Raw genomic sequence first — 24072 nt, forward strand, 5'->3', positions numbered from 1 at the left:
ACAGATACCCTTTGCTTTAGGCATGCAGGCTTTTATGTCACTCTTCAGGATTTTCCTGCCAGCTAGGGCCGTCGCTGCCTCCTGTGCACTGTTTTGTGTGTGTGCTTCGTGCCTGTAGCAGCTTCAGTTGCTGCACACAGATAACAGATGATCAATGACACTCCAAAGAGCTGTAAACCAGCATAAAATGGCAGATCGGTGCCTAGTAATGGCAGCAAAATAGCTGCCTAATTTAAAGAGGAAAACTGTGCCTTGCAAGTCATAAATGAGGGACTCATGCACAGCTTTCAAAATACATGAACTATTGCTATAGGGGCACTTGGGCCCACTGTTAAAGTCAGAGATGGGGCTGGCTTTTCACAGCTTTCGAGGTGTTCCTGTGGCAAGCTGTTAGAGCATGCGGGGTTTGCTTTGCACACCTAGCTTGGAAAGGAGAGCAGAACTGCCTAACATTTCTCTCAATAGGAATCCAGAGCCTCTGAACTGCCTTGTGCTGCATAATCCAGTTTCCTGAAATTCTCAGCCAGGAGAGGCATCGCTGACCTTTCTCAGCAGCAGCAAGCAGAGCACACCTAGCTAGACGGCATAGCTCCCCCCTGAAAACCAGGGAAACTGCATGCACGGAGAGTTATTTTGGGGGGATTTGTGAAACCCAGCTCAGTAGCATAGGAGGCAGCAGCTGCCTCAAAGCAGCACCCTCTCACGCAAGACTCCTGGCTGCATGAGATTTCCAGCGAGCGCTGTTTTGCTCGGAGGCGAGCATGGGTGCGTTACACGCTACCTTAGCAACAGACGCATGCTGCAGCTGTAGCCTTCTGCTCTCTGCAGCAGGAGGAGAGCATCCCCGCAGCTTTCTGACAGGCGACATGCTGCGCGGCTCTCCACAGAGCTGTCACTGTCCCCAGCGCCTGCCTGCGGCTCGCAGCATCCTGGCACTTGGTCCGGGCACAGATGCAAGAGCTGCAGCTCAGACAGACACGCCTGCCCCGCTGGCTTCCACTCGAGCCCGCTTCTTCAGGCCTCTAGAGAACATCATCTGAGTCACTTTGGCAGGAGTGGGATCAGCTGCTTCGCGCCATCCCCCTCCATCGGTTCTGGAGTCAGATGGCTCACGCTGCTCAAGGCTTTTTACTAACATCGAGTGCTGGAGGGTGTCTGCGCGCTTTATGGAATTTTGGGAGAAAACAAACACAGTAGGCAGGGCACGGGTAATCACTTCAAGAGGGCTGGGGGAACACTTCAAGAGAGTCAGAAAGGGGAAGTGGGGTGGATCTTCCAAGTCAGTGCTGATGTTAGGGCTAGGGAGATGTTGTAAGAGCGTGTGAGGCATTAACGAAATTCAGTTCCTCAGAGAATTTTGCTTCTGCCCTGGCTCTCACCGATCCACCCCCTGTTGAACCTTGGGACTTTAATAGTTGTGTATGCGTGTACATATTTGCGCGCGTGTCCTCGACGGGTGCCCCTCCGCCCGCCGCCCCGGCCATTTCAGCGGCCCCCGCGCTTCGTGCAATGCGTGCGGGGGCTGCGAGAGGAGCCCCGGCCGCGGGCGCTGACGGAAAGCAGCGCGGGGGCGGCCGCCCCCACCCCCCGCCCACAGGACGGCCGGCCCTGCCCTTCCCCACAGGGGCGGGGAGGCGCCGCCGGCGGGGCGGCGGCCGTTAGCGACCGTTAGGGGCGCGCGACGGGATCGCAACGGCCGCCCTCGCGCTCCGGCAGCCAATCAGCGCCGGCAGAGCGCCCCCCCCTTCGCGGAGGGGCGGCCAATCGGCGTCGGCAGAGGGTGTCCCCGCCTCGCGCTTGGCCCCGCCCCCCGGCGGCTGCGGCGGCCAGCAGCGGAGGAAGGCGCAGTTCTGCTCCGCTCCGCTCCGCTCCCCGCCGCCATGTGGCTGCCGGCCGCCTGCCCGCTGCTGTTGCTGCTCGGCGCCCTGCGCCACGGTGAGTCCTGAGGGGCTGGGGAAGCGCTGCAGCTTTTAATTGCGCTTGTGTGTAATCCTTGTGAGGGGTTGGGGAGTAGTTTCTGCGCGTTCCCTTGCTGGGGTGTGGGTGCTGTTGGTTTTGTGAGGCGCGGTTTTAAAAGTGCAGCGAGGAGCCCTGAAAATAAACCTTGCCCCTGCAAAGTGCCCTCGTGCGGGATACCTGGTTAATAAGTTAATTGTAAGCCTTGGCGTTCGGTTGTAACCCGGTGATCGTACGAAAATATAACAGCACAGTTCCAGTGCTGAAGGCTTTCTAAATTTGATCCAAGGCCGCTGCTTCGAAAAACCTGGGCTACCCCAGTGATGCAACTCTCTTCTGAGATTTCCCTTCCCCTTGTTGAATTTAGTCACCAAACCCATACCCTAGTTCTGACCTGCTCCAGGCGTGACTGTCAGCAGTTCCTCTGAAGTCACAGGGGCTGCCCAGCGCTCTGAGTGGCAGTGGCGTGGTCTCGTCATACCACGCAGGCCTTTGCTCACTTTCCGTCTTTATCAGGCAAATATGTCAAGCATTCTGAATCACCAGTGCCACTGAGGATTTTGGGAACGATCACTGCTAGGATTACTGGTCAACTAAGCCATCAGTTTGTACAAGTGATGAAAAACAGAGGAAATTAAAAGCATTCATACTTTACAGTCGAACAAGTTTAACTGACTTCTTTCTTCCGGTTCCTGGTGTGCTTTTAGTATTGATGTTACTAATTGTTGGTGTTCTCAGGAACTGGAGAATGGCTTTTTGTTTCAGATAAAATCTTTAGGTCTTCCTTAAATAGTGGTCAGCGGTACGCTTTTGGAACGGTGCTGCAGTGTTGGAAAAGAGGTTAAAACCAGCAGCAATAACATAACATACGATGATTTTTATTACTTGCATTGAATACCATTCATGCATTAAGCACCGTGGTTTACAATACGGGAAAGTGAGTTCATTGTTACAAATTCTCCATTTTCAATCCTGTTGTTTTGTATACTCAAATGCTTAGTAAAACAGATTGTTTAAATATGTTATTTTGTGTGCACTTCCTTCATTGGGGAGGAAGAGAAAAATGAAAGCGTTCTAAATCTGCAGGCATTTGGCTCCACCTTCAGAGATGAGGAGTAAGTGATAAGCTTTTTTTTTTTTTTAAACTAAGCTGCTCTGCCTCCCTTCTTTCAGAAGTGCAGAGGTAGAAATTAATCCCTGTGACCTTAACGAGCTGTGACAGATGCTTGTGTGGAGCTGATGGCACCGTGCTTATACTCCTAGACAGCTGTGTGATCTGCAGGAAAAGTTTGAACATCAGTGGCACTGCTTATGGTCAATGTTATGCGCGTGCTTTGCAGAAACCAAGCCTTAAGGCAGTATTTCTGTGTATGGCATTTTAGGGGAAGTGTCCAAATGGCAACCCAAAGCCTTATTATGATTTTTTATTTATGACTGGTTATGGTATCTGTACGTTACATGCATGTGGGAGTGGCTAAGCCTGTATAATAGGGCTGTGATAGAATTATAATAATGCCTTTTTTCTTCTTTTGCTCCTCCCTTAGAACAGGATGCTTTCTTATGATTTTGCGGGAGAGTTCTTGTTTTCCCAAGTTGTGTGTTATAATTATTTTTTCTTCTGTTTTTCTTTTTTTTTTTTTGTATTAAGAAATAATTCTGAATGTATCAATTTTCATTTTTTCTTCCTAGGTTCTGCCCAGCTGGTGTTCAGTACAGTAGATTTTGTTGAAAGAGATGCCTGTAATACTACTGTCGTTTTACCTTGCCACGTGGTTAATCTAAAGGAGCACGAAAGTAACATCTTTGTTTCGTGGAAAAAACAAGGAAAAGTACTTTTTTCTTTTAACGGAGCAGAACAGCGTATTTACAGGCATGAGACGGTTCCATCAGCTAACTTGCTGTCTCAGCAGGATTTATCTAAGGGCATTGCCTCTCTAAAACTTAAAAGTTCGGAAGCAGAAGATGGAAATTACAGTTGTGAAGTAACAGAATTAAACAGAGAAGGAGAAACAAAAGTTGATCTTAGAACCGTCACGGGTGAGTTGTCTGCTTGTCTTAGAACCTGTTGGGAGAGAAAAGCAAGATCTTATGGGAAAGAATAAAATAATGAATATGACAGTATTACTACTGGAAATTGATAGTGCCAAGATTGTTGGGTCCAGGCCTTCTAACTTGAATGTTACTCTCTGTTACTTTGTGTTGAGGGGCGTGCTTCTGTGGGAAAGATCTGAACACATTTTTTTGTTCTGTACCAATTGCTGAAGGTGGTTTGTCTGATAAGATCAAGTCTATGTTTTCTCAAATCTTTTAGGTTATGTAGTTGGTGTTACTTTCAGCACCTTCATGTTACTGTGTTACATACTGACGCATATTCTTAATATCTTTGTACTACTGAGATGTATACAGGCATCACGGGGCAGCAGAGATGTTTTGTTTGATAATAGTATCTTGCAATCTTTAGCTATTCTGAAAAAATTACAGATGGAACTGATAGAAATGTTGTATAAGAGCTCTAAGACTTGATCTAAAATGCTGTTTTTCAGTGAGGTTGAAAATGCTACTACTAGGTGATAACTTCTTACGGTTGTGCAGCATTAAATGTCGTCTTTGGACAGACGATGTTAGACTGAAGTAATGGGGACTAAGTGATGAATTTCATGTCTAGCAAAACGTTTTACCCTATCTTGTCAGACACAGCTCATGTGCTGTAGCACCTTAGCTGTTGAATAATGGTATGTGCTATACATGGGCAGTCTGTCTAGTATGCTGCAGAAGCGGCATTTTCACTGAACATGTGTGTAGTTTATCTGTTTGGCACAGGAGACTTGATTCTTGCTTCTGGAAAGTTTCTCAGAGCTGAACACGTTGCATATGTGTTGCACGTGGAGTCTCACGGGTCTGCTGGAGAATATTTTGCTATTGTTTTTGCATTTGTCATTAAGCTGTTTCTGAATACCAAGCAGATGTTACTTGTATCCTGCTGCAAACATCTGGGTAATTCACAATCTAATTATAGAGTTAATTGTATCCACTGCAAAACAAATGCACTCCTGAAATAGGCTGGGGGGGAGGGGTTACAACCACTGAAAGAGTGAGGATGCTACAAAAACAGAGGACAAAGAATAGGCAACTTTTTTTTTTCCTTCTCTGTTATTGCCTTCCCCTCGCTCAGCCTTTTTGGGCTGCTTTTGTTATTCAGTGTTGAGCTGTAGAAGAGAAAGTAAGGCTTGAGGATCTGAGAACATTTGTACATAAGCTGGGCCAGTGTTAAGGTTTATGAAGACTGGGTCTTCTGTTCAGAAGACTTTTTAAAAACCAAGGTTTTTGTCCTTTTAAAAAAGGTCAGTAATCTTTTAATAAAACATTGCTTGTGATACAACTTTATTTATTTTTATTTTTATTTTTTGCCTTTTTTAATCCTTTCTGTTTGCTTAGAACTTTGAAAGAGTTGTAAAGACCTACAAAGCAGGAAACTAATGTAAGTTTTCTAATTCTGTTTTCTAGTTGGCAGTTGTGGTGAGGAAAAAGCCCCAACACCAGACAATAAATGTGGTTAGTAAAGAAATTATTGTTACAAGCTTGCATTAGGTTTTAGAGCATATGCTGAAAAATGCAAAATCTAGTCTTGTGCTTGAGGTTTTATCTGAAGGTAAAAGAGTTGCTTGCTCTGGTTTTAAGAGCTTTGGCTTAATCTTTTGGTGTTTGTTCTTCAACAATTTAGATATCCTTGAGAAGGAAGTATAGCAAAGGAGTTTTGAAGAAGGTTGGTGAATAATGGAAATCTTGTTGTAGTCTTCACTTTCATTTCTGAGCAGTGAACTCATGCTGTCACTCCTACTATGTTGCAATTGTTTTTAGAGGCTTTATTTTAAAAGCCAAATATTCTCCATTTTCCCTTGGTAAACGCATGCTTTTTCTTTAGAAAGCAGTTAGTATAGTGAAGAATATTTCCATGCCTGTGCTCTTGTCTTTGGCCACACCTTTTCCTGATCAGGTACCTATACTGGCAAGTGACCATAACAGTGTGTTTTTTTTGATGTGTGGATTTTATTTTTTTCCCCTATGGAAAGTATCTGGAAGTATCTGTTATTAATTTGGAGCTGGCTTCCTTCTATTGGCTTTCAAACTAACGTTTTTAGCCAGGAGTTTATTTCTATGAAACACTGCATTAAGGGAAATGTATTAGTAAGAAAATGTGTTCAGCTGTTTCTTGTACGTGCACATACCAACAATATTGCAAGCCCCTCCATACACAAAGTGCTTTTAGACTCTGAGACTCAACCATATAGTTGCTTGCTGAAATCCTAGCAGATGTGAGGCTTTGTGGCTGCTTCTTTGTGTGCAGAATAAGTGGTATCACCACCTGGAAGTGCTGCAGAGGAAGTTATGCTACTTGTCAGTCTCTGTTTGCAGATGCTTTCGAGTCATCGGTAATTCCTTTACATCAAGCACTGTCACTGGGATTTGTCTGCAGGAGCTGGTTTATCCAAAGAATGGCAACTGTGCACTGTGAGAAGGGCTGAAAGCAAGGATTTTGTGTGGAAAAGTGTTTTCTTACCATGAAATAATGCTTTTCTTCCTCTTAGGTATTTGTGTCGCTTTACAAACATGAATCTTCATTGATAGTCTTTAATAATGCAAAATTGAGCCAAAACAATCAAGTACAGTGGAAGTCTTTAATTTCCACTTTACTTAAACATGCTCTCTGTGGAATTCATGAATTTCAGACTGTCCTCAAGGTATTACTTGGCACTGGAAATTGTGAGGCATTGCTACTTAATTCCACGTTTCTGGAGCTGCAGGTAGAGTTTTGAAATATGACAAGTGCAAGGAGTATGCATCTAAATGAAGATCAGAAATTTTTTTGGAAGCAAGTATAATGTAAGAAAAGGCGACTTTGGATTCAGCTGTGTGAGTCTAAATGATGTTATGAGCAGAGATGCCAGAAACAACTCCATTTTCCAGTTCAGTGGAGAGGTTTTCAGAATTGCACGTTGGAAGGTGGCTTGCATGATCTTACAGCACGAGTGACTGAACAGCCTAAGGCATCCAAACTGCAAGGGAAAAAAGCTAATGGATGATGGTGGGAAGATAAAGGAAAATGTGTGACTTCTAAAATTAACAAAGCAGTGTTTCTGTCGAACTTGGGCTAGCTCCTCGATTCCTTATCACACATCTGGACTCCTTTGGGAGTTAAAACCGTTGGGAGTAGAGTAGGACAGCTGGGGAAGCATCAAATCGGGCCTTTCAGATCTTGCCTAACTTCCCTGATTAGCCTAAGTTCACCATTTCTCTGGTCTAATGTACTGTTTGCAATTCCACAACTTGTGCTGCTAGAAAGCAGCATAAACATAACCTCTGCTGTACTGGAGGTCAAGACTTGCGGTTTGGAAATGTTACAGTAAGTAGAAATACCTGAAAAAAACAGGTTGTCACACAAGATTGGAGTGAAAATTACATAGGTAGAAGTCATGGCTTTCCTAGAACTAAGAGGTGTAACGGGCTAGCTATTAAATGCTAAATGAACAATCTAAGGGATAGCGTAAAAGGAGCAATAAATGCTAGTAATCTCACATTTTTCTTCCTATGATTTTTCTTTGTTTATTCTGTAGGGCGACAGTTTGACTTCGTGGAAAGTGTTGTCATCTCAGTGTTGCTGTTCTTAATTGTTGTTATTTATTGGGCTCAGTTAGGTGTTATTGGTAAGTATCAACTCTAATTCTTTGCAACTATTGACTTGTCCTAAAATCACTTACATAAAAGTATCTGTGCAGGATGAAAGGCAGTACTTATGTATGAAGGGATGTGTTGTAGAACCGATTCAGATAATATACAGCAGGGCAGTGTGTCTGCTTTATCTAGGAACTTAGCATTTGGTTTTCTCTGGAACTCTCTCTTGATCATCCACGATGTATTATTTATGTTCATTTCTGGGATTGCTTTTGAAATGAACTAACACAGTTAGAGATTTAACTTGGTTGCAGTTCTCAGAAAAGTTCCTAAGCTCTCTTACTTGCAGGCATTGTCAATAAAAAAAAAAAAAAGCACACCAAGTTAAACTTTTGCCCTGCGTAATTTTCAGTTTTGCTTTTCAGCGGGTCTTATGCGCTTTCAAGGGCATGGAACACACATTTTTGGCATTGAGCACAAGACCTGATCAGTAAGATCTGTGTTTTGGGGCTTCAGCATGCCACTTGTTAACAAAACATACGTAATGTGGATAGAGGCAGTTTGTCGTGGGGTTCTAGCCCTAAGCACTGGGATCTGGGCCAGTCTGCTCTACTTTGCGTGGAGGCCAGGGGTTGCTTCCTGAGGTTAACATACTTAGCAGCTGTAAGATCATAGAAGGTATGGCTTGTTGCCTAAAAGGCCCGTGTTCAGAGCTAGTCTGCTGTATGTATGGTAACGGTTCTGCTCCCAGTTTTGTTGCAAATAATGAGCTTTTGTGCATGTGTGGAAGTTTTGCGGGGTATAATTAATAACGTCTACTGTCCTTGATTAAAACCAAGAAGCATTTGTTCACTGTTGGTTCACCATGTATTAGTGGGTGATGAAAAGCAAAAACATTTTTCATTTTGGCCACAAAATCAACATTAGAGAAAGATCATGCTATCTTTTTCATGTAAAATTCTACATTAGTTTCTTGGCTCTGGCTGAATTGTAATTTGACACTGGTATCAATGATTTTGTTAAATGTTTTCAGAGACAATACATTCACTGGTGTCAGACACCCTTAGGCATTCTTCATACAACGGTGTCCAACATGTATGCAGCGTAGAGAGTGCTTTGTGTCCTAGTCTTTCAGATAGTTCTCTGTGGTGCAATTTGTTATATCAATCTTTGAGATTTCTCAGCATTTTTTAATTTTTGGACTTAAATAAATTTTGCTTAGAGTCAAGTCCATAAGAAATGGAAGGAAATCACACTCAAGAGTGATTTATAGTAATCACATATGTATTCAGTCATCTATGGATGTAACTTGCTTTCTTAACCTTTTCATGAATCATGAAAGGTTCACCTGTGGTCAGAGGTTGAAAACTAATACATATATTTTTTTTATGATTTTATTTCCATAGTGTTAGATTCCTGATTTTTTGTTATTATTTATAGTGGTTTAAGGCTCTCTGGTTTGTTCTGAAATGTTCTGGAATTGCCATTACCTTGCATTTGTACCAGAACTTGCATATTTTTAGTATTTTGATAGCAAAGTAATAATTGCCTTGGGATATCCATGGATACATCCATGGAGAAGCACTATCATTTTACAGGATTAAGTTGAGCCTGCTTGGATTTTATTGCATCTCTGTACATTATCATAAGCTCTATAACTTCTCTGGGGAAAAGTAATCCCGCTACTTCTAACTCATTGAATGTGGGTGTACTTACTTTTTTTTCCTTTAGTTTACGCTATTTTAATAAACTTGTGAATCCAGTGATGATAGGGTATACCCGTAGATTCATTTGTAACAGATATATGTATTTTTTAAATGGCTTGATTTTTCTGCGTGACACTTGGGAATATATGGGGGGGGGGAGGCTGGTTGGTTTGGTTTTTCACCAGGATTAACTTTTAGGAATTGAGTATAGTGTAGATCTTGTTCTGTTAAGTCATGTGAACGTAATTAAAGGTAGAGTTTTAATTACAAGAGAGAGCATTCTGTAACCCTTCCATAGATAAAATACTATGAAAGATTTAGTCATGTATACCCTGTAAAGTATTTATTGTATCCTAGTAACGTTGGGGGTTTTTGTGCTAATGCAATGCCTGTAAGCAGGATGTTATTTCTGTACATGCTCCTTGTTATTCCTTTTGAAGTTATTTACTGTATTTGTTCTCTGCTAGTGATTACCAACTTTGACGTATACCAAGACTGTTGGTATATGAATACTCAAGCTTGGAGCTAGCATTGCCTTTTTTGTGTCTTCGTTTTAGCAGTGCATAAGGCAGAAACAAAACAAACACGGATGTTTATTTGATGATATATTTGTCCTGTTCCATCTTTTTAAAACCCTTCAAGTGCTGCTGGTTTGAAACCTTCCAGTGGAATTGACCATTGCTGAGATAGCAGCTATGTTAACAGTGCAGTTTTACTGAAAATTAGTCTTGTCTTATGGCATCTAAACATATGTAGATCATTCCTATATACTTATCCTCAAAGCACTCCAGTGAGACAGGAGAATCACCTGTTGCACATCTAACTCTGCAGTGTCACTAGGAAGAGGGCTTCTAAATCCCTGTCTGACATTCACCTTAGTAACAAAATTGCTATAGTATAATTTAAATATCAGTAATGCATCTCCTTGAATTAACCTGTACCATGTCCCAAAGTTATTTTGACAGCATTGGACTGGAATTGTATAGAAGGTGGAATTAAGAGTTTAACTAGAAGACCAATGGCAGGTTTCACTTAACTGAGTAAGCCATATTGACCATATCAAACAATGAAAGCAAATGAACTCTTGGTACTTAAAATTGTAAATCTTAGGAATTTGTTTCTTTGTTTAGGACAGAAGTCGTAGTTTTAATATCTGTTTATTTTTTGTGAGAGAATCTGTGTTTGATTGGTTTCCTCTCTGTTTCTCTTGGTTTCGTTTTTAAGCATTAAAATATGAAGCTGTACATAAGAATAAGACGTATGTTGCTGTAGGATGTGCCATCTTCACAGTTCTTGCTGTTATAGCTGTTGTTCTTTTTGTCCAAGGTAAGTGAAATAAAAATGCCTTCCTAGTTTAAGGGAATGAGAGCACAGGTTAATCTCTTCAATATTGTCATATGAAGTTAGTACTGCCTATTAATTGCCAGCTACTAATTTCAAAATGAGTAAAACTATAGAGTAAAACAGACATGGCACTGTGAATGTCACAGAGTCACGGAGTGGTTGAGGTTGGAAGGGACCCCTGGAGATCATCTAGTCTGACCCCCTGCTCAAGCAAGGTCACCTACAGCACATTGTACAGCATCATGTCCAGGTGGGTTTTGAATTTCTCCATAGAAGGAGACTCCAAAGCCTCTCTGGGCAACCTGTTCCAGTGCTCTGTCACCCTCACAGTAAATTTTCTTCATATTCAGATGGAACTTCCTGTGTTAATATTTGTGCCTATTGCTGCTTGTTCTATCAGTGGGCACCACTAAAAAGAGTCTGGCCCCATCATCTTGACACCATCTCTTAGGATATTTATATACCTTGATAAGATCCTGTGTTGGTTTTACCCTGCTGGGCAGCTGAACTCTACCACAACCGTTCTCTCGCTCCCCCTCCTCAAATGGGAAGAAAATACAAAATGGAAATGGGGAGAAAATACAATGGGAAGGGCTCAAGGATTGAGATAAGGATGGGGAGATAACTCAACAATTATTGTCATGGGCAAAACAGACTCAGCATAGGGAGATTAATGAAATTTATTACCTATTACTAACAAGCTAGAGCAGGGAGAAACTAAAAACACGTTCCCCTCATCCACCCTCTTCCACCTCCTTCCCCTGAGAGGTGCAGGGGAATGGGGGTATGGGCGATGTGGTCAGTCCCTGTTGTTTTGTCTCTGCTGCTCCTTCAGTGTCCCTCTCTGCCCCTGCTCCACGTGGGGTCCCTCCCTCCCACGGGATGCCGTCCTTCCTGAACTGAGCCTGCGGGGGCTGCCCACAGGCAGCAGCTCTTCAGGAACTGCTCCCACATGGCTCCGTACCACGGGGTCCATCCCCCAGGAGCAAACTGCTCCAGCACGGGTCCCCCACGGGCAGCAGCTCCCCCCAGACCCCCTGCTCCTGCGTGGGCTCCTCTCCACGGGCTGCAGCTCCGGCCCGGGGCCTGCTCCTGTGGGGGCTCTCCATGGGCCTTCTGCACTGACCTTGGGGGCTGCTGGACTGCTTTTCACTCCTCTGCTGCTGTTGTGCAGCAGTTCTTTCCCTTCCTTGACTCTGTTCTTCCAGAGGCCCAACCAGCGTTGCTCACTGGCTCGGCTCTGGCCAGCGGCGGGTACCTTTGGAGCTGGCTGGAGCTGTCTCTGATCTGATGTGGAGAAGCTTCTGAACTCTGCTCATAGAGGCCACTTCTGCAGCCCCGTTGCTACCAAAGCCTTGCTACTTAAACCCAGCATAGATCCCCTCTCAGCCTTCTTTTCTCCAGGCTAAACATGCCCAGCCTTTCCTCATAAGAGAGGTGGTTTCAGTCCCCTAATGATCTTTGTAGTTCTCAGATGGTCATAGAGAGATACAGACTCCAAATGGATTTATGTTTTCTGTGCTGCTGCCTTGCATGATTGCTAAAGGCTAGGGGAGGAATTCTGGTGCTTAACTTCAGTGGATTTTGGGGGACCCTGAAAATTTGACGATGCTCATGTTTTACTTTTATTGCTTTGTGTTTTCTTCCAACCAAAGATTTCTGTTTTACTAATTTCCATACAACTGTTTGCAGGTGGCAATATTACTATCAGTAAAGTTGGTCTTGGTTTTGTTGTACTGCCTGCTGTGATATTGATGGTGCTTCAATACTATATATTTAAAATCGGTGAGTATTTCTTTATTCACCAGCTGAAGACCATAGTGTTAGAAAAACTTAGGACCTCCTCCCCCAACTCACATAATCTACATACTTCACTTTTAATAAATACATTTTACAATAGCATGCTGGCTTCCTGGCCTTCCTAGTTTCTCAAAGCAAATTAACCTTTGTTTGTCTGAGTTGCTTCAGGGAAGATGTATGAATTGAGAAAAGAGATTTAGGGTAGGACATCTGAATGATTCCTGCTCTTCCTTCCTTGGTCTTGAGATTGGGATGAATGTCTGACTCTCGGAATGTATGTTTTATTTCTTCTGCTTAAGGTTTATTTATAATTTTTTGCTATGCATGCACAAAATAGTTCCCTGAGTGACGTGCATAGTTTTTGTTATCGTGCTGGCTGAGTTTGGAATTTAGGAGAACCTGAATGTTCCTTGTGTGAATGATCTACCTTTCATATCTCTGTACTTGATACTTTAAAATTACAATTTTCTTTTTTTCTCTCTTTTCCAGTTCTCGTTGATGTAACACGTAAAGGATATGTTCTGATATGTCTTCAAATTTTTGGTTTTATAATTGCTTTTGTTGGTTTTGCATTGTGCATCTCAGGTAAGCGATATATCTTCTGTAAAAGTGCCTTTTTACCTTCTAACACAAAAACGCTGTGAAAATAGCTTTACATTAAGTGTCAGTGAGTAACTCGTGTAAATAGGACTACTGTGCTAATGCTCTTTTATCTGGTGAAAGAATAGCCCAAAGGCACTATTATATCAGTTTAATAAGTATGACTGTATCCATCATGGCTGCATTCTATGAGCTGCTGCTTTAAAAATTAACTTCTAAAATTGTTTTCATTTTTGCAACAGTTGGTTGCACCCTGTAGAGTCGCCTCAAACAAACATTGACCTTTATTACTGGTACTTTTAGTGATGCCTAAAGTATAAAGAAACAAAATAAATCCCAGATAGAGCCGTAATTGTTTTCTAGTGTTCAATGAATAAATCAGAAATTCCTTGTTAATCTCTGTTTCTATGCAAATGATAACCAAATTGCTGGGAGTTGGATGTCATTGAAACAGCCTAAGAAGGCAAATCTGGAAGTAGTAACAGAGGTGAACTTAGGAGTAGCCATCTTTGGCAGTGTATTTAGTTGTAGCATACATATTGGGGTTCATCTAAGCATTTGGACATCCAATTTATTGTTTCTCAGAGACATTTTCATTTTATTAATTTATTTGATTTGGGATTTAAGGAAGTGTTTCTCCTTGTGATGGTTTCTGAAGGTTTCTCTGCTTTGAGTGAAATGATGGACCTTTCAGTGGAGCCCCGATTTAAGTATTTGTAAGGGTATTTCTAAGTATTTCTAAGTGTTGTCAAGTAGTGTGTAATAGTGAAATATGCAAGATTTCTGGTAAAGTGTTACCTTCTAATGTGATCCAAAATGGTGGATGTTTTTATTATGTTCTCAAATCGAAAATCACCCTCTCTTTTCAGGGAGACTTTTTTTTCTTTACAGCTCATAGAAGGTAGATGTTAGTTCTGTCTCTGGAATTTTAGCTCAGGAACCCTTAAGTATCAGTAGCTCATCCTAGGGTCAGCTCACAGGGAGTTGCAATGACTTCAAGGCCCTGGAAAAATGGATGGTTAATAAGGATCAGAGAACAAGAGAGTTTCTGGAATGGACTCCAGGTAGCTTGTAATAGCCAATTTCTTCTCTGTAAACTTGAGAGCATTCCTGTTATTTGTAGTGCTATCTTATCCTTATATTCTTGAAAATCAGAGCTATCCTTATATTCTTCTCCCTTGTAAAGGGGAAAAAATGGAGGGGGGCGTGTGTGGAAACGTAGACCCTTTTTTTTACTATGTTCTATTAATAACAGTATTGTATTTTGTAATCTAATGCTATTGTTGGAAAAAAATGGGATCAAAGATATAAGTTAAATATAAAATGTAAATAATATCACTAATCACAGTGAATGTCAGTAGAATACTACAGCTGAACTGTTACCAGGATAAATTAATAAATGCCTTAGTATCATTAAAGAACATAGACCAAAAAAAAAGAAAGATGCAAAAGTAGCTTTGGGAGAGGCTCGAAAGAAATTAATCACTTCTGGTTTTAACAGGCTTATTTATATAGTATTTATATTTGAAAAGTTTGTGTTTTTACTTGTGTCATATGATACAATATCTTGTTTCTTAACAGCCTGTCGTTCACAACTTCTGTCTGTTGTAATTGCCGGCTTAGCTGTTATGGCTGTTGAGGATCTGCTTGCTCTGTTTTATATGTATACTAGTTGTAAGTAGCATCAAATATTCTGCATTGATTTTATTTATTTATTTTAGATTTCACAATTACATGGTTAAAAAATAATTGCTGATAAATTGTATATATTGGCATTTGTTTCATAGACTTTGGAGAGTCTGTAGTAAAAAAAAAAAAAAAAAAAGTTTTAGCTTATAATAAACAGACCTGGGTTTCCCAAGTAAGAGTGTTTCAGCTGTAAGATAAATATTGTTGTTTTAAGATCTGAGTTTACACAGTTGCCAAGATGAGGGTTAGGACTAAAAGAGCAAACAGATTTCAAGGAGTCTGTGGAGTAAGTTACAGGATGGCACAGACAACAGCGTATAGTAGATATGCTCAGAATACGATTTCGAAGAAGCAAAATCTGCCTAATGATTTCCATGGGTTAGATGAAGGCTAAAATAAGAGCAATTTGAATGAGGTCCTCTTGTTTTAATCAGTCCTGTTTTTTCTTATACTTAATTTTAAAAGCCAGGAGCAAAGGATAGCAATGCTTTGTTTCAGAAACTGGTCTGTTCACCAGATCTCAAAATGACTTGAAGGTATAAAATCTGGTCAGGCCTGCTAGGTCAGCAAAAAGCACATCAACACTGTGGGTTGGAATGTGGTGCAGACATCTCTAAGCTGGCACACCACAGCATAATGTGGACTTTATAACTTGTGTGTAAGAGAGCAGGGTAGCTTTATTTGCTTCAAGCTATGCATGAAGGGTCTTCAAACAGCTTGTTAATTTGGATGTGGAACCATACAATTGAAGATACATTGCTTCCAGACTCAAGCTGACTTGAGTCAGCTCAGTCCATAGTCTGCACTGAACTATGCGGTCTCTCCGTTTCAGTATGTGCACACCATGTGTGGTGATGGTCAGAAATAGTAGACCTGGAGACAGGGAGGAATTCCATTAAAGAAGAAAATAAGGCAGAAGGCCTAATATCTGAGATTACAATAAGTCAAAATGTGACAGAGGTGAAGTGAGCCTTTTAACAATAATAACATTTTTTTTGTTGTTATCGGGCTACTTACGAAGCTTGTGCAAAACAAGCACAAAGAATAACATGCAATGTAACTTATTTTTAGAGCTGAATGCCTTGAGTGAGATAATTTGGATCACACGTATTTAGTTCCTAAACACAGCAGTGCTTAGAGGCTTTTAGAATTTGGAGATCATATTATATAAGTTTGAATAGAGGAAGCTGCAATTTTGTGTGTTGCTACTGTTTTCCAAATTTTATCAGTAGATGTTTTTATTTGGCTGATCATTTGTTCATTCTTGCTTTTTTTTTTTTGGTAATTGTTTTTAGGTTCCAGAATGAAAGATCATCAAACTCCAAGGGTAAGCTTAAAATTAATAAATTTGGGGTGACTAGATGGCTCAGGGGATTGTAGTGAGATACTGAGCCTTTCTTCACTAGTTCGAATTCAGACCAGGTTGGTAGCAAGCAAAAGTTATGGCTGTGTAACAGATGTCTAATGTTGAGTGAGTTGGTGGTCTTCATTGTCCCTATTGAGTGCGTCTATAGTACTGTTATTGCCACCCTTACCAAGTGTTGTGCTCAAATAGAGTTTTTAAAGGGATGTCACAAAGGTGGTGGATGTGAACGGAAGTTTGGTGTCTTTAAATGCACTCTTAGCCATTAATTTATAAAGACCATTGGTTAATGTTTTTTCATTAAGGTGAGTGCAGAATACTGTTTCTTTTTTTTTTTTTTTTTTTTAATATAGGTGGCTTATAACAAAGACTTAGGCTTGGGTTGATTTTCTGTGGCCTTCTGAACCAGAACCCTTTAACGTTTTCTGGAATTCCCAACTATGCAAATACTGTAGCCTTGATCTTTTCCTCTTTTACCTTCCTGTAAAGTCCTTTAATTTGTCGAGACCATCTGAAAGCAGAGTAGTCCTTCTCTGAGGCACACAGAAGAAATGGAAAAGCACTTTATTTCTTTAAGAAGCTGTTTCATGCATTTTTTCTTAATTCCAGAGTAGTCATTCATAAAACTGTAATTTTCATAGACTTAAGTAGTTCTTTCTGGTGCTCCATGAATGTGAACTGCCTGATTTCTGGAATTCTGCAGAAGTAAAAAGGCACAAATGTAAAATATCAGTAGAACTTTGTTGTAGCAGGGGAGCACGGCAAATACTAAGTCATCCCATTTTCATGAATGCCAGTCATCGTTTGAGACACATTCCTAGGCCTCCTTTTTAGCCGATAGCCTGAGACCCAGCTGTTGAAAAAGGCCAGTTTCTAACAGAGGGGCATGAGAGCTTGACAACAGATATTTTTTTTTCTTTGCTTTTTCTCCATTTCCATTGTAAGGAATAGTATTTCAGAGGATTGATACCTTGCTTAGGGAAGGAACATAAGTACATGAAGCTTGAAAAAAATAAAAATAGAGGCAGTTCACAAAGCTCACTATTAATAATGAGTTGAGAAGTGTTTTACAGATATATGTTGCTCAAAAAGCAATCCTGCCTGTATGTTCATGTTTGCATGTAGAATTGAAGCAAAAAGGGCAACAGGAGGTGTTTCTTTTCTTAGTTTTTCTCTGTAAATGAGCTTTGATATACAAACCGACATGTTAAATAACATCCTTTGCGGAACTCCTTTCTCTTTATAAGCAATTTTCCTCATGAGGTGGTTTTCACACTGCAGCAAGGATTTAACAGATAAAGAAATGGCCGTAATTTTTTATGTAGTAGAGAACTTCATGTTACCCCGAATTGGAGACGGGAATAAAATCTAAAGAATTTAACAGAATTTAGGTTGTTAGAAAGCTCAGCCACTAAAAACATGTTTCTAGCAGTTAGTGGAGTGTCCAAGGGACTTGGATGACAAAAAATCTGTGCACGTGAATTTATGGAAGTCACAGATAGGCCTTGGTGGAAAATTGAGTGTGTTCATATGTTGCTTGTTTCCATCAAGGGCTGTTCAGCATATATTGCTGTACTTTGAGGCATTAAACAGACGTGAAATCATTTTGAAAATACAGTTTTATTCTGTGTAAACTTAAGACTAAGGAGTACTTCCTGTCGATGGAGGGCTTCATTTTGACAGTGGGGCATACTTACAAAATGATGCTTGATGCTTTCTTGAGGCTGAGGGGGAAAAGGTGCGTATTTTGAAATCTACCACTCTTAATCAATTACTAATTTGTGTGTGTCGCTTCTGCTGGTTGTCTACCAGACTAAACGCACAGCTGTAGTGTATTTCCTTCTGAGAAGATTACACCTGACTGTGCTTGACTAATTTTTTTTTTAGTCATGCTGTTTTATTCCTAATCATTGATCAATTTAGAGAAATAATCCCCCAGGTTCTAGAAGTTAAAAGTAGTATCTGCATACCTTTTGCTGCCACCTAGAGGTATTTCATCTGAGGAAAAAAATTACAGAGGGGAAGAATAATCTGGAGAGTGCAGTTATAGATTTTAATTTGGGGGGGAAGTCCTAGTCATTAATTTTATTAATGCTCAGCTTTCTTGATTTTTGTAGAATCACTACTTACTGTATATGTCAATTAGAGTAATTTAACTGTGGCGAGCCAGAAGTAAACACGAAGGCATTTTATACATATATATATTTTTAAATGTTTTGCAGAAAGCTGTAGAAGAACCACTAAATGGTAGGTGATATTCAAGACTTATCTTCTAATTAAGAGATTAATTATGGAAATACTTAAGAAATAATCGTAGTTTTCAGTGCAACAGCACTGAGGTGGCAGAGATGTATGTCAATTCATGTGGCTCTGTGAGTCTGTAAGAGTTTGATCTCACTGAAATAATGTCTGCAGCTCCAGACCCCCCTGTTCTAAACTACTGTGCGTGCTAGCCAGTGGCGTCATTTGCCTGTTTGGGGACAAATATAATACCTCAGGATATTATATCCATCATTTTTGCTTTGTTTCCTCTTAAAAGGTGGTGTTAATTCTTCATAAGCATTTATTTTAGTGGAAAACTTGTGATTATTAGCAAAATCTATCCCTGTTGCTCTACTCTTTTACTATTTCCTTGGGTTGGGAAACTGATAGCACTTACGACTGGGGAAATTTACAGTGAGAAATGGTAACTGAAATATTCTTCTTGCTATTCTGCTCACTGACTGGCATGCTGAGTGAACTTCTGAAGTGAATTTTAGAATTAATTTGAATAATAATTAAGAAGCATTTCTTGTTTGGCTTGTTACTAATCCATTTGCTTGGCTTTTAAAGATGCAAAAGGAGTGATGTTAGAATGATGGTGAGTCAAAATACGTCTCCAGCTGTTTACTTTAACATTTAATTGGGGATTTTGATGTTTAGAGTTAGCCAGTGTTAATATAATGAAGCTTGGAGGGCAGGTTTCAGTGAAGGTGCTGGTTTTAGTCAAATTATATTTAATTGATAAGAAATGATACAGAAAATATTTATTCTACCTAAGAGAAAAAATGTGTATTTGTAAACAGTGAAAAGGACGGGTTAATGAGAAACGACCATTAAATGGGATGCTTTTGATCAAATGTGGAAAGTCAAATAGTTTATATGCCTCCTTTGTGCTTATGTAGTATGTAAGATGCATGGACTGTTTTGTGGGTGGTAGGTTGTATTTGTGTATTGTTTTTTTATATTGTTTTGTTTTTGTTAGCTCTTCTCTTCCTCTTGAATTGATCTCCCATGGAAGTTCACAGGAGATTGGCTTAAAAGAAGTAGTCTTGCATGCTGTATTCCCCCCCCCCCCCCCCTTTCCACACCTTTAGATGTTCTTTAAATTCTGTAGGTTTTGTTAGGTTGGTTATATTTCAGTCAGATTTCACTTAATGTATATTTGTGTCAGATAGTAATGATTTAAAAACAAACATAACTGGATCACATTTTCAATAAAATTTAAAAGCTGCTTAAATAACCTCAACATATTTTTGACAAAACAGAATTCAAAACTCCAAGATCAAAAGGTGCAGTATGGTTTCTGCTCATCAGTTATGCTTGATATTTAATGATCTAATAGATATCAAAGGTAAGCTAGGCCAGAACACAGCAACATAAGATTTCTTGCGATTCGAAATGCTCTCAGTGCTGGGATTAATCTGTCTTGATTTTATAACAGCTTGTAAGATTGCAACACAAACTGTATGTGAATAGACTACTCCAAATTGATAGTAAGACATGAAATTAACAGGGCTATATTAACTCAGCCCAAGGTTCTCAAGCTGGTACCTAAAGTAGGTAGCCTAGTTTTTGAAAATGCTCTGTTCCTGCATCTCATATCCATCAGAAAGACAAGAGTTTGTCTGGAATTGTTAAACATCAGATTGGTCTTACTTAAGAGCTTACATTATAGATTAAACGCTTGGGTTTGAAAATGAAAACAGTTGTTTATTCATGCTTTTCTGTACTTCATTTTCACGGGAGTTGGACAGATAAAGAGCACTTGCTGATGCTGTTGGAAATTCAGTTTCTTGCTGGAAACTGAGTGAGCTTGTGATGAGGTATCATTAAACCTTTAACAGAGTACTCCTGCATTGAAATGCAACAATTTGCTAGTCAGGATAAAGAGTAGGGCCACGTTAAGCCTTGTAATTTATTTGAAATATAAATATATCGTGTCTAGAAGGCATGAAGTGACAATATGACAATAAAGGAGGCACTAAATAGAGCCCTACCTGGCAAAAAAAAAAAAAAAAAAAGTATGGCAGTTGATTTTTATAAACAGGATTCTCTACAAATACCATGTACTGCTAGGTGTTACTTCTGGCTGCTTATGACAAGTATATGATTCATCCAAATATGCCGTAGGATTATTTTCTAAATCAATAGAAAAATACAAGTATTTTTGCAGTACAGAGGACGACTGTGGTGGTGTCTCCTAAATATGTTGACGAAAATGTGTACCAGTTAGTATAAACTGAAGTAGGCAGGAGGAGTGGAAGGTAGGTCATGCTGCAGAAGTGACAGTTACGTGTTCTCCTCAGCAGTGGTGTGATGTCAGGAAACAGATACTTACCAGTCCATTGTGTTCTTTTTTCAAACCTTTCAAGAAGTGAGGTGAGGATGGAATCAATATAGTTACCATTCACTGCTGAAGACAAAGGTAGAATTTTTCTTGGAGAACCAATTTTTAGTAAGTCAACCGTTTCTTCTTGCGTCTCCTTTAGGCTTACAAAAGCCTGGCTTCGCTTTTATTGTTGAGGTAGAGCTTCCAAAGACACCAAAATTGCTAACTATCAATTTCATTTTGATTTTTTTTTAGGATAGGGTTAGATGCCTGACCGCTTTGTCTGCTTTGAAAGGCGGATGGCTCCTAAAAATAACAGGTTTCACAGATTGAAGGCAAGGGCTCTAACTTGCAAGCTGGAGGCAGGGACCTTTTGAGCTTTACTTGCTTTCTACCTTATCTGTCCCTTGCAAGTTCACTCATATGTGCAGGGTAAGTCAGATGCTGAAGCATGCTAGCATACAACATGTCATGTGAAAGTAAACCAGCATTAGGAGTAAAAACAGGACAGGTCAGACAGATTCAGTTGGGAGCCAGTACAGCTTGTATCCTATGCGTAAGCTGGAGCTCCAAGACACAATGTCCACTTCTGTGTTGCAGAGAGGCTGAGACAGCAGTTGCCTATTAGTTATCGCTCTGCAAACAAGCTTAACACTCAAATAATGGAAAAGTTTGAAAGAAGAAAAAAGCATTTTTTTAAGCTGTTACTTAGGTAGGCAGCGCAAAATGTTGCTGTTTAAATAATAATTGTGTTTCTGAATAATCACATACATATTTATATGTATCTTTTGTTCTTTTAATTTCCAGCGTTAAAGACAGAGACTGAATCTACTGCAGAGATGAGTGATGGGTGAAAAGTACATTGTTTATACGCCGTGGCCTTGAAGATGCACTACTCAAAGAGAAGAAATTCAGGAAACTAATTGTTTTGCATGTGTGGCAAAAGTGCTTTTGATATAAATGATGTAATTTTATAGTCACAGCAGCTGTAGCGAGGAACGTGTGTTTGCCCATGTGTGATCTTCATTTCTTTTATTATGGTATATATGGTGTGGTTGAGGGTGAGAATATAAAAAGCACTGTTTGCCCACTAAAGCATCTCCCTGCAGTATACTTAGTGGTATTACTTTTAAAAATTATCACCAGTCACTGCTTTGATAATGGGCCTGCTCAGCCCGAAGATTGCAATACCATTTAGACTATTGTTTTCTTTACTTGTGTGCATGGTCAAGGTATGGTCATAATGTCCGTGATATGACCAGGAAGCAGGGATCATACAAATACTTCTTTTCCAACATTCAGGAAAACTTTTATTTAAAAAAAATTGCTTATACATAAAGTTACATAAATATAAACTTTACTCCCAGTTCTCCTTAAATGATTAACCGAGTTACCCTAATTCCACAGAATGATGATATTCCTATCTATGCACAGCAGTCACATGCTGTGGCGACCAGTATTTTAGTCCAGTGAGAGCTCTCTGTGCCTCGTAAGTATTTTTTGACAAGATACTGCTCAGCTCTTAGAGCCAAATTCAGCACTGGAATTACAGAGCATAGCACCTAGTCGTTTTCATGCTGAAAGTGTTTTTTGTGTTTGTTCATGTTGTGCAGCATGTGGTACTGGAACCAATTTCAGTTTCTCTTAACTGACTGCATTTGTAAAACTCTGATGCTTCAGAAAAATAGGAATTGTCCTATTAACATATTGTTAACAGTTTTAAAATCAGTTTTCTTGAACAGAAATTGCAGTTATTTCATTTCTGACCCAAGTTTGTGATGCTGCCATTACATCACAAATGCATAGACTAGAATATATGTAGGAGGAGCTGATGCGAAGTGAGGAGGCTTCGTTGCTTTGTATATGGAAGTGGTACAGATAAAAAAAAAAAAAAAAATCCGTGTAGAATCAATTCTACAGGACTTGCACATTCCATGAGACTTTACAGTGTTTTACAGCTGCATTTGTTCCAATATAGTTGGCTTCTTTTGAATTTCATTTACACTTTGTGGAAATCTTTACACTGGCTCCAATTTGTACTAATAAAATCGTAATAAAATCCACTTTTTTAAAAGATTCTGAGTAATGCGATAAGTCCCAGATTTGGAAGTTATAAACTAGGGTTCATATCCGTGTTGTGGGTGTGTGTTGCAGAGATCCACATGAGATCCTCCAAGTCTCAGTGCAGACACCTTGTATCAAGAATTCAGCAAAATAAAATTGAGATATCTAATTTTACAATATCCTTTACTGCAAGGGCTGCAGGACTCAGTCACTAGAGCAACCCTTGGTCCAGCCCTTGCTAAAATCAGTGAAATTGGCCACAGTGGAGAGGGTTATTCATGTGATAAAATGTTTAAGAAGCAAATATGGTATACGTTTACTTGCATAATTTAAAGTTTGTCAGTGGGAGTATTCATATAAGATTTGAGCTTCCAAATATGAATCTTTTTGATGCAGGCTTTTCCATAATCATAGCAATCCACCTAGAGGTGGGAGACATTTCTATGTTACCAATTCTGTGTAAGAGTTTACCTGATCAGGTACCACGCAGAGCTCCTTGTTTGTAAGTAGTGATTCCCTGTGGCAAGTTGAAAGTTGAGCAGTTGAAAAAGAAAAAAACAAGCACTGGAATTCTTTTTGAGGTATCCTGCCTTATTAAAAACCATAATGTATAATAGCTTTATGTTAACTACTGCAAAGCAAATTGCAGTAGAACCTGTTGTGTGTCTCTGTGGTGATGAGGCCAGCCTGTTACTAGGGCACTGCTGAAAAATGTAGAACTCGGTGACTGTGTACAGACTGCAGAATCAATCGCTCCAGAAATGGGAGAAACCTAGCGTGCTGTTGCTAAGGGCTCTGCTCCGGGTTTCTTGTAGGTACAAATTTAAACATGAGAGTTTAAAAAGTCATTGATATGCCCAGCCCTTTCCCACCAGTAATTTAAAACCAAAGTTCATAACTGTTTGATGCCATTCATGTGTGTATATATGCGTGTATATATATATAAATGCATAGACATTTTAAATATCTATAGTCTTTACTCAAGCAAATGTTTTTATTTATGAAACATGAAAGAATTTTGTAAATATTGTGTTAATGTACTTTAATTAAAGTCATTTTAAGTTGTTTTTGTGAGAGATTTTCTTGTTGCTGTCACAATGAACTTCTGTAACTGCTTCAGTCATAGCTCTTCTTCTCCATCCCTTTACACACCCTGTCTCCCAGATGACTTTTTAGATATACAGGAATGTTCTCCATGTTACTTAAATTGCTGCAGGTGGTTTTGGCTGAGATATCTTTTGTTTTTCCTTCAAAAGCTCATCCATTTGGGGAAAGAAGTTTGTAGCTTG

The 24072-nt window shown here is 39.9% G+C and overlaps 1 protein-coding gene across 9 annotated transcripts; it reads left to right on the top strand.

Moving 5' to 3' along the window:
- The first annotated feature begins 1778 nt into the window (after positions 1-1778).
- Positions 1779-23850, top strand: CD47 (CD47 molecule). 9 transcript variants are annotated; one of them, XM_035540674.1, is made up of 12 exons: positions 1795-1935; positions 3646-3993; positions 5461-5508; positions 7569-7658; positions 10557-10658; positions 12369-12461; positions 12966-13061; positions 14658-14750; positions 16061-16092; positions 18351-18375; positions 18961-18988; positions 21527-23850. In XM_035540674.1, exons 1-11 carry the CDS (start codon positions 1881-1883, stop codon positions 18984-18986), a joined length of 1008 nt encoding a protein of 335 aa, XP_035396567.1. In that variant the 5' UTR covers positions 1795-1880; the 3' UTR covers positions 18987-18988; positions 21527-23850. The 9 variants fall into 9 exon arrangements, with proteins under 9 accessions (XP_035396569.1, XP_035396567.1, XP_035396566.1 ...); XM_035540673.1 differs by lacking the exon at positions 18961-18988; XM_035540677.1 differs by lacking the exon at positions 5461-5508.
- The last annotated feature ends 222 nt before the right edge of the window (positions 23851-24072 follow it).

Source organism: Cygnus atratus, chromosome 1 (genome assembly GCF_013377495.2).
Source record: "Cygnus atratus isolate AKBS03 ecotype Queensland, Australia chromosome 1, CAtr_DNAZoo_HiC_assembly, whole genome shotgun sequence".
NCBI lineage: Eukaryota > Metazoa > Chordata > Aves > Anseriformes > Anatidae > Cygnus > Cygnus atratus.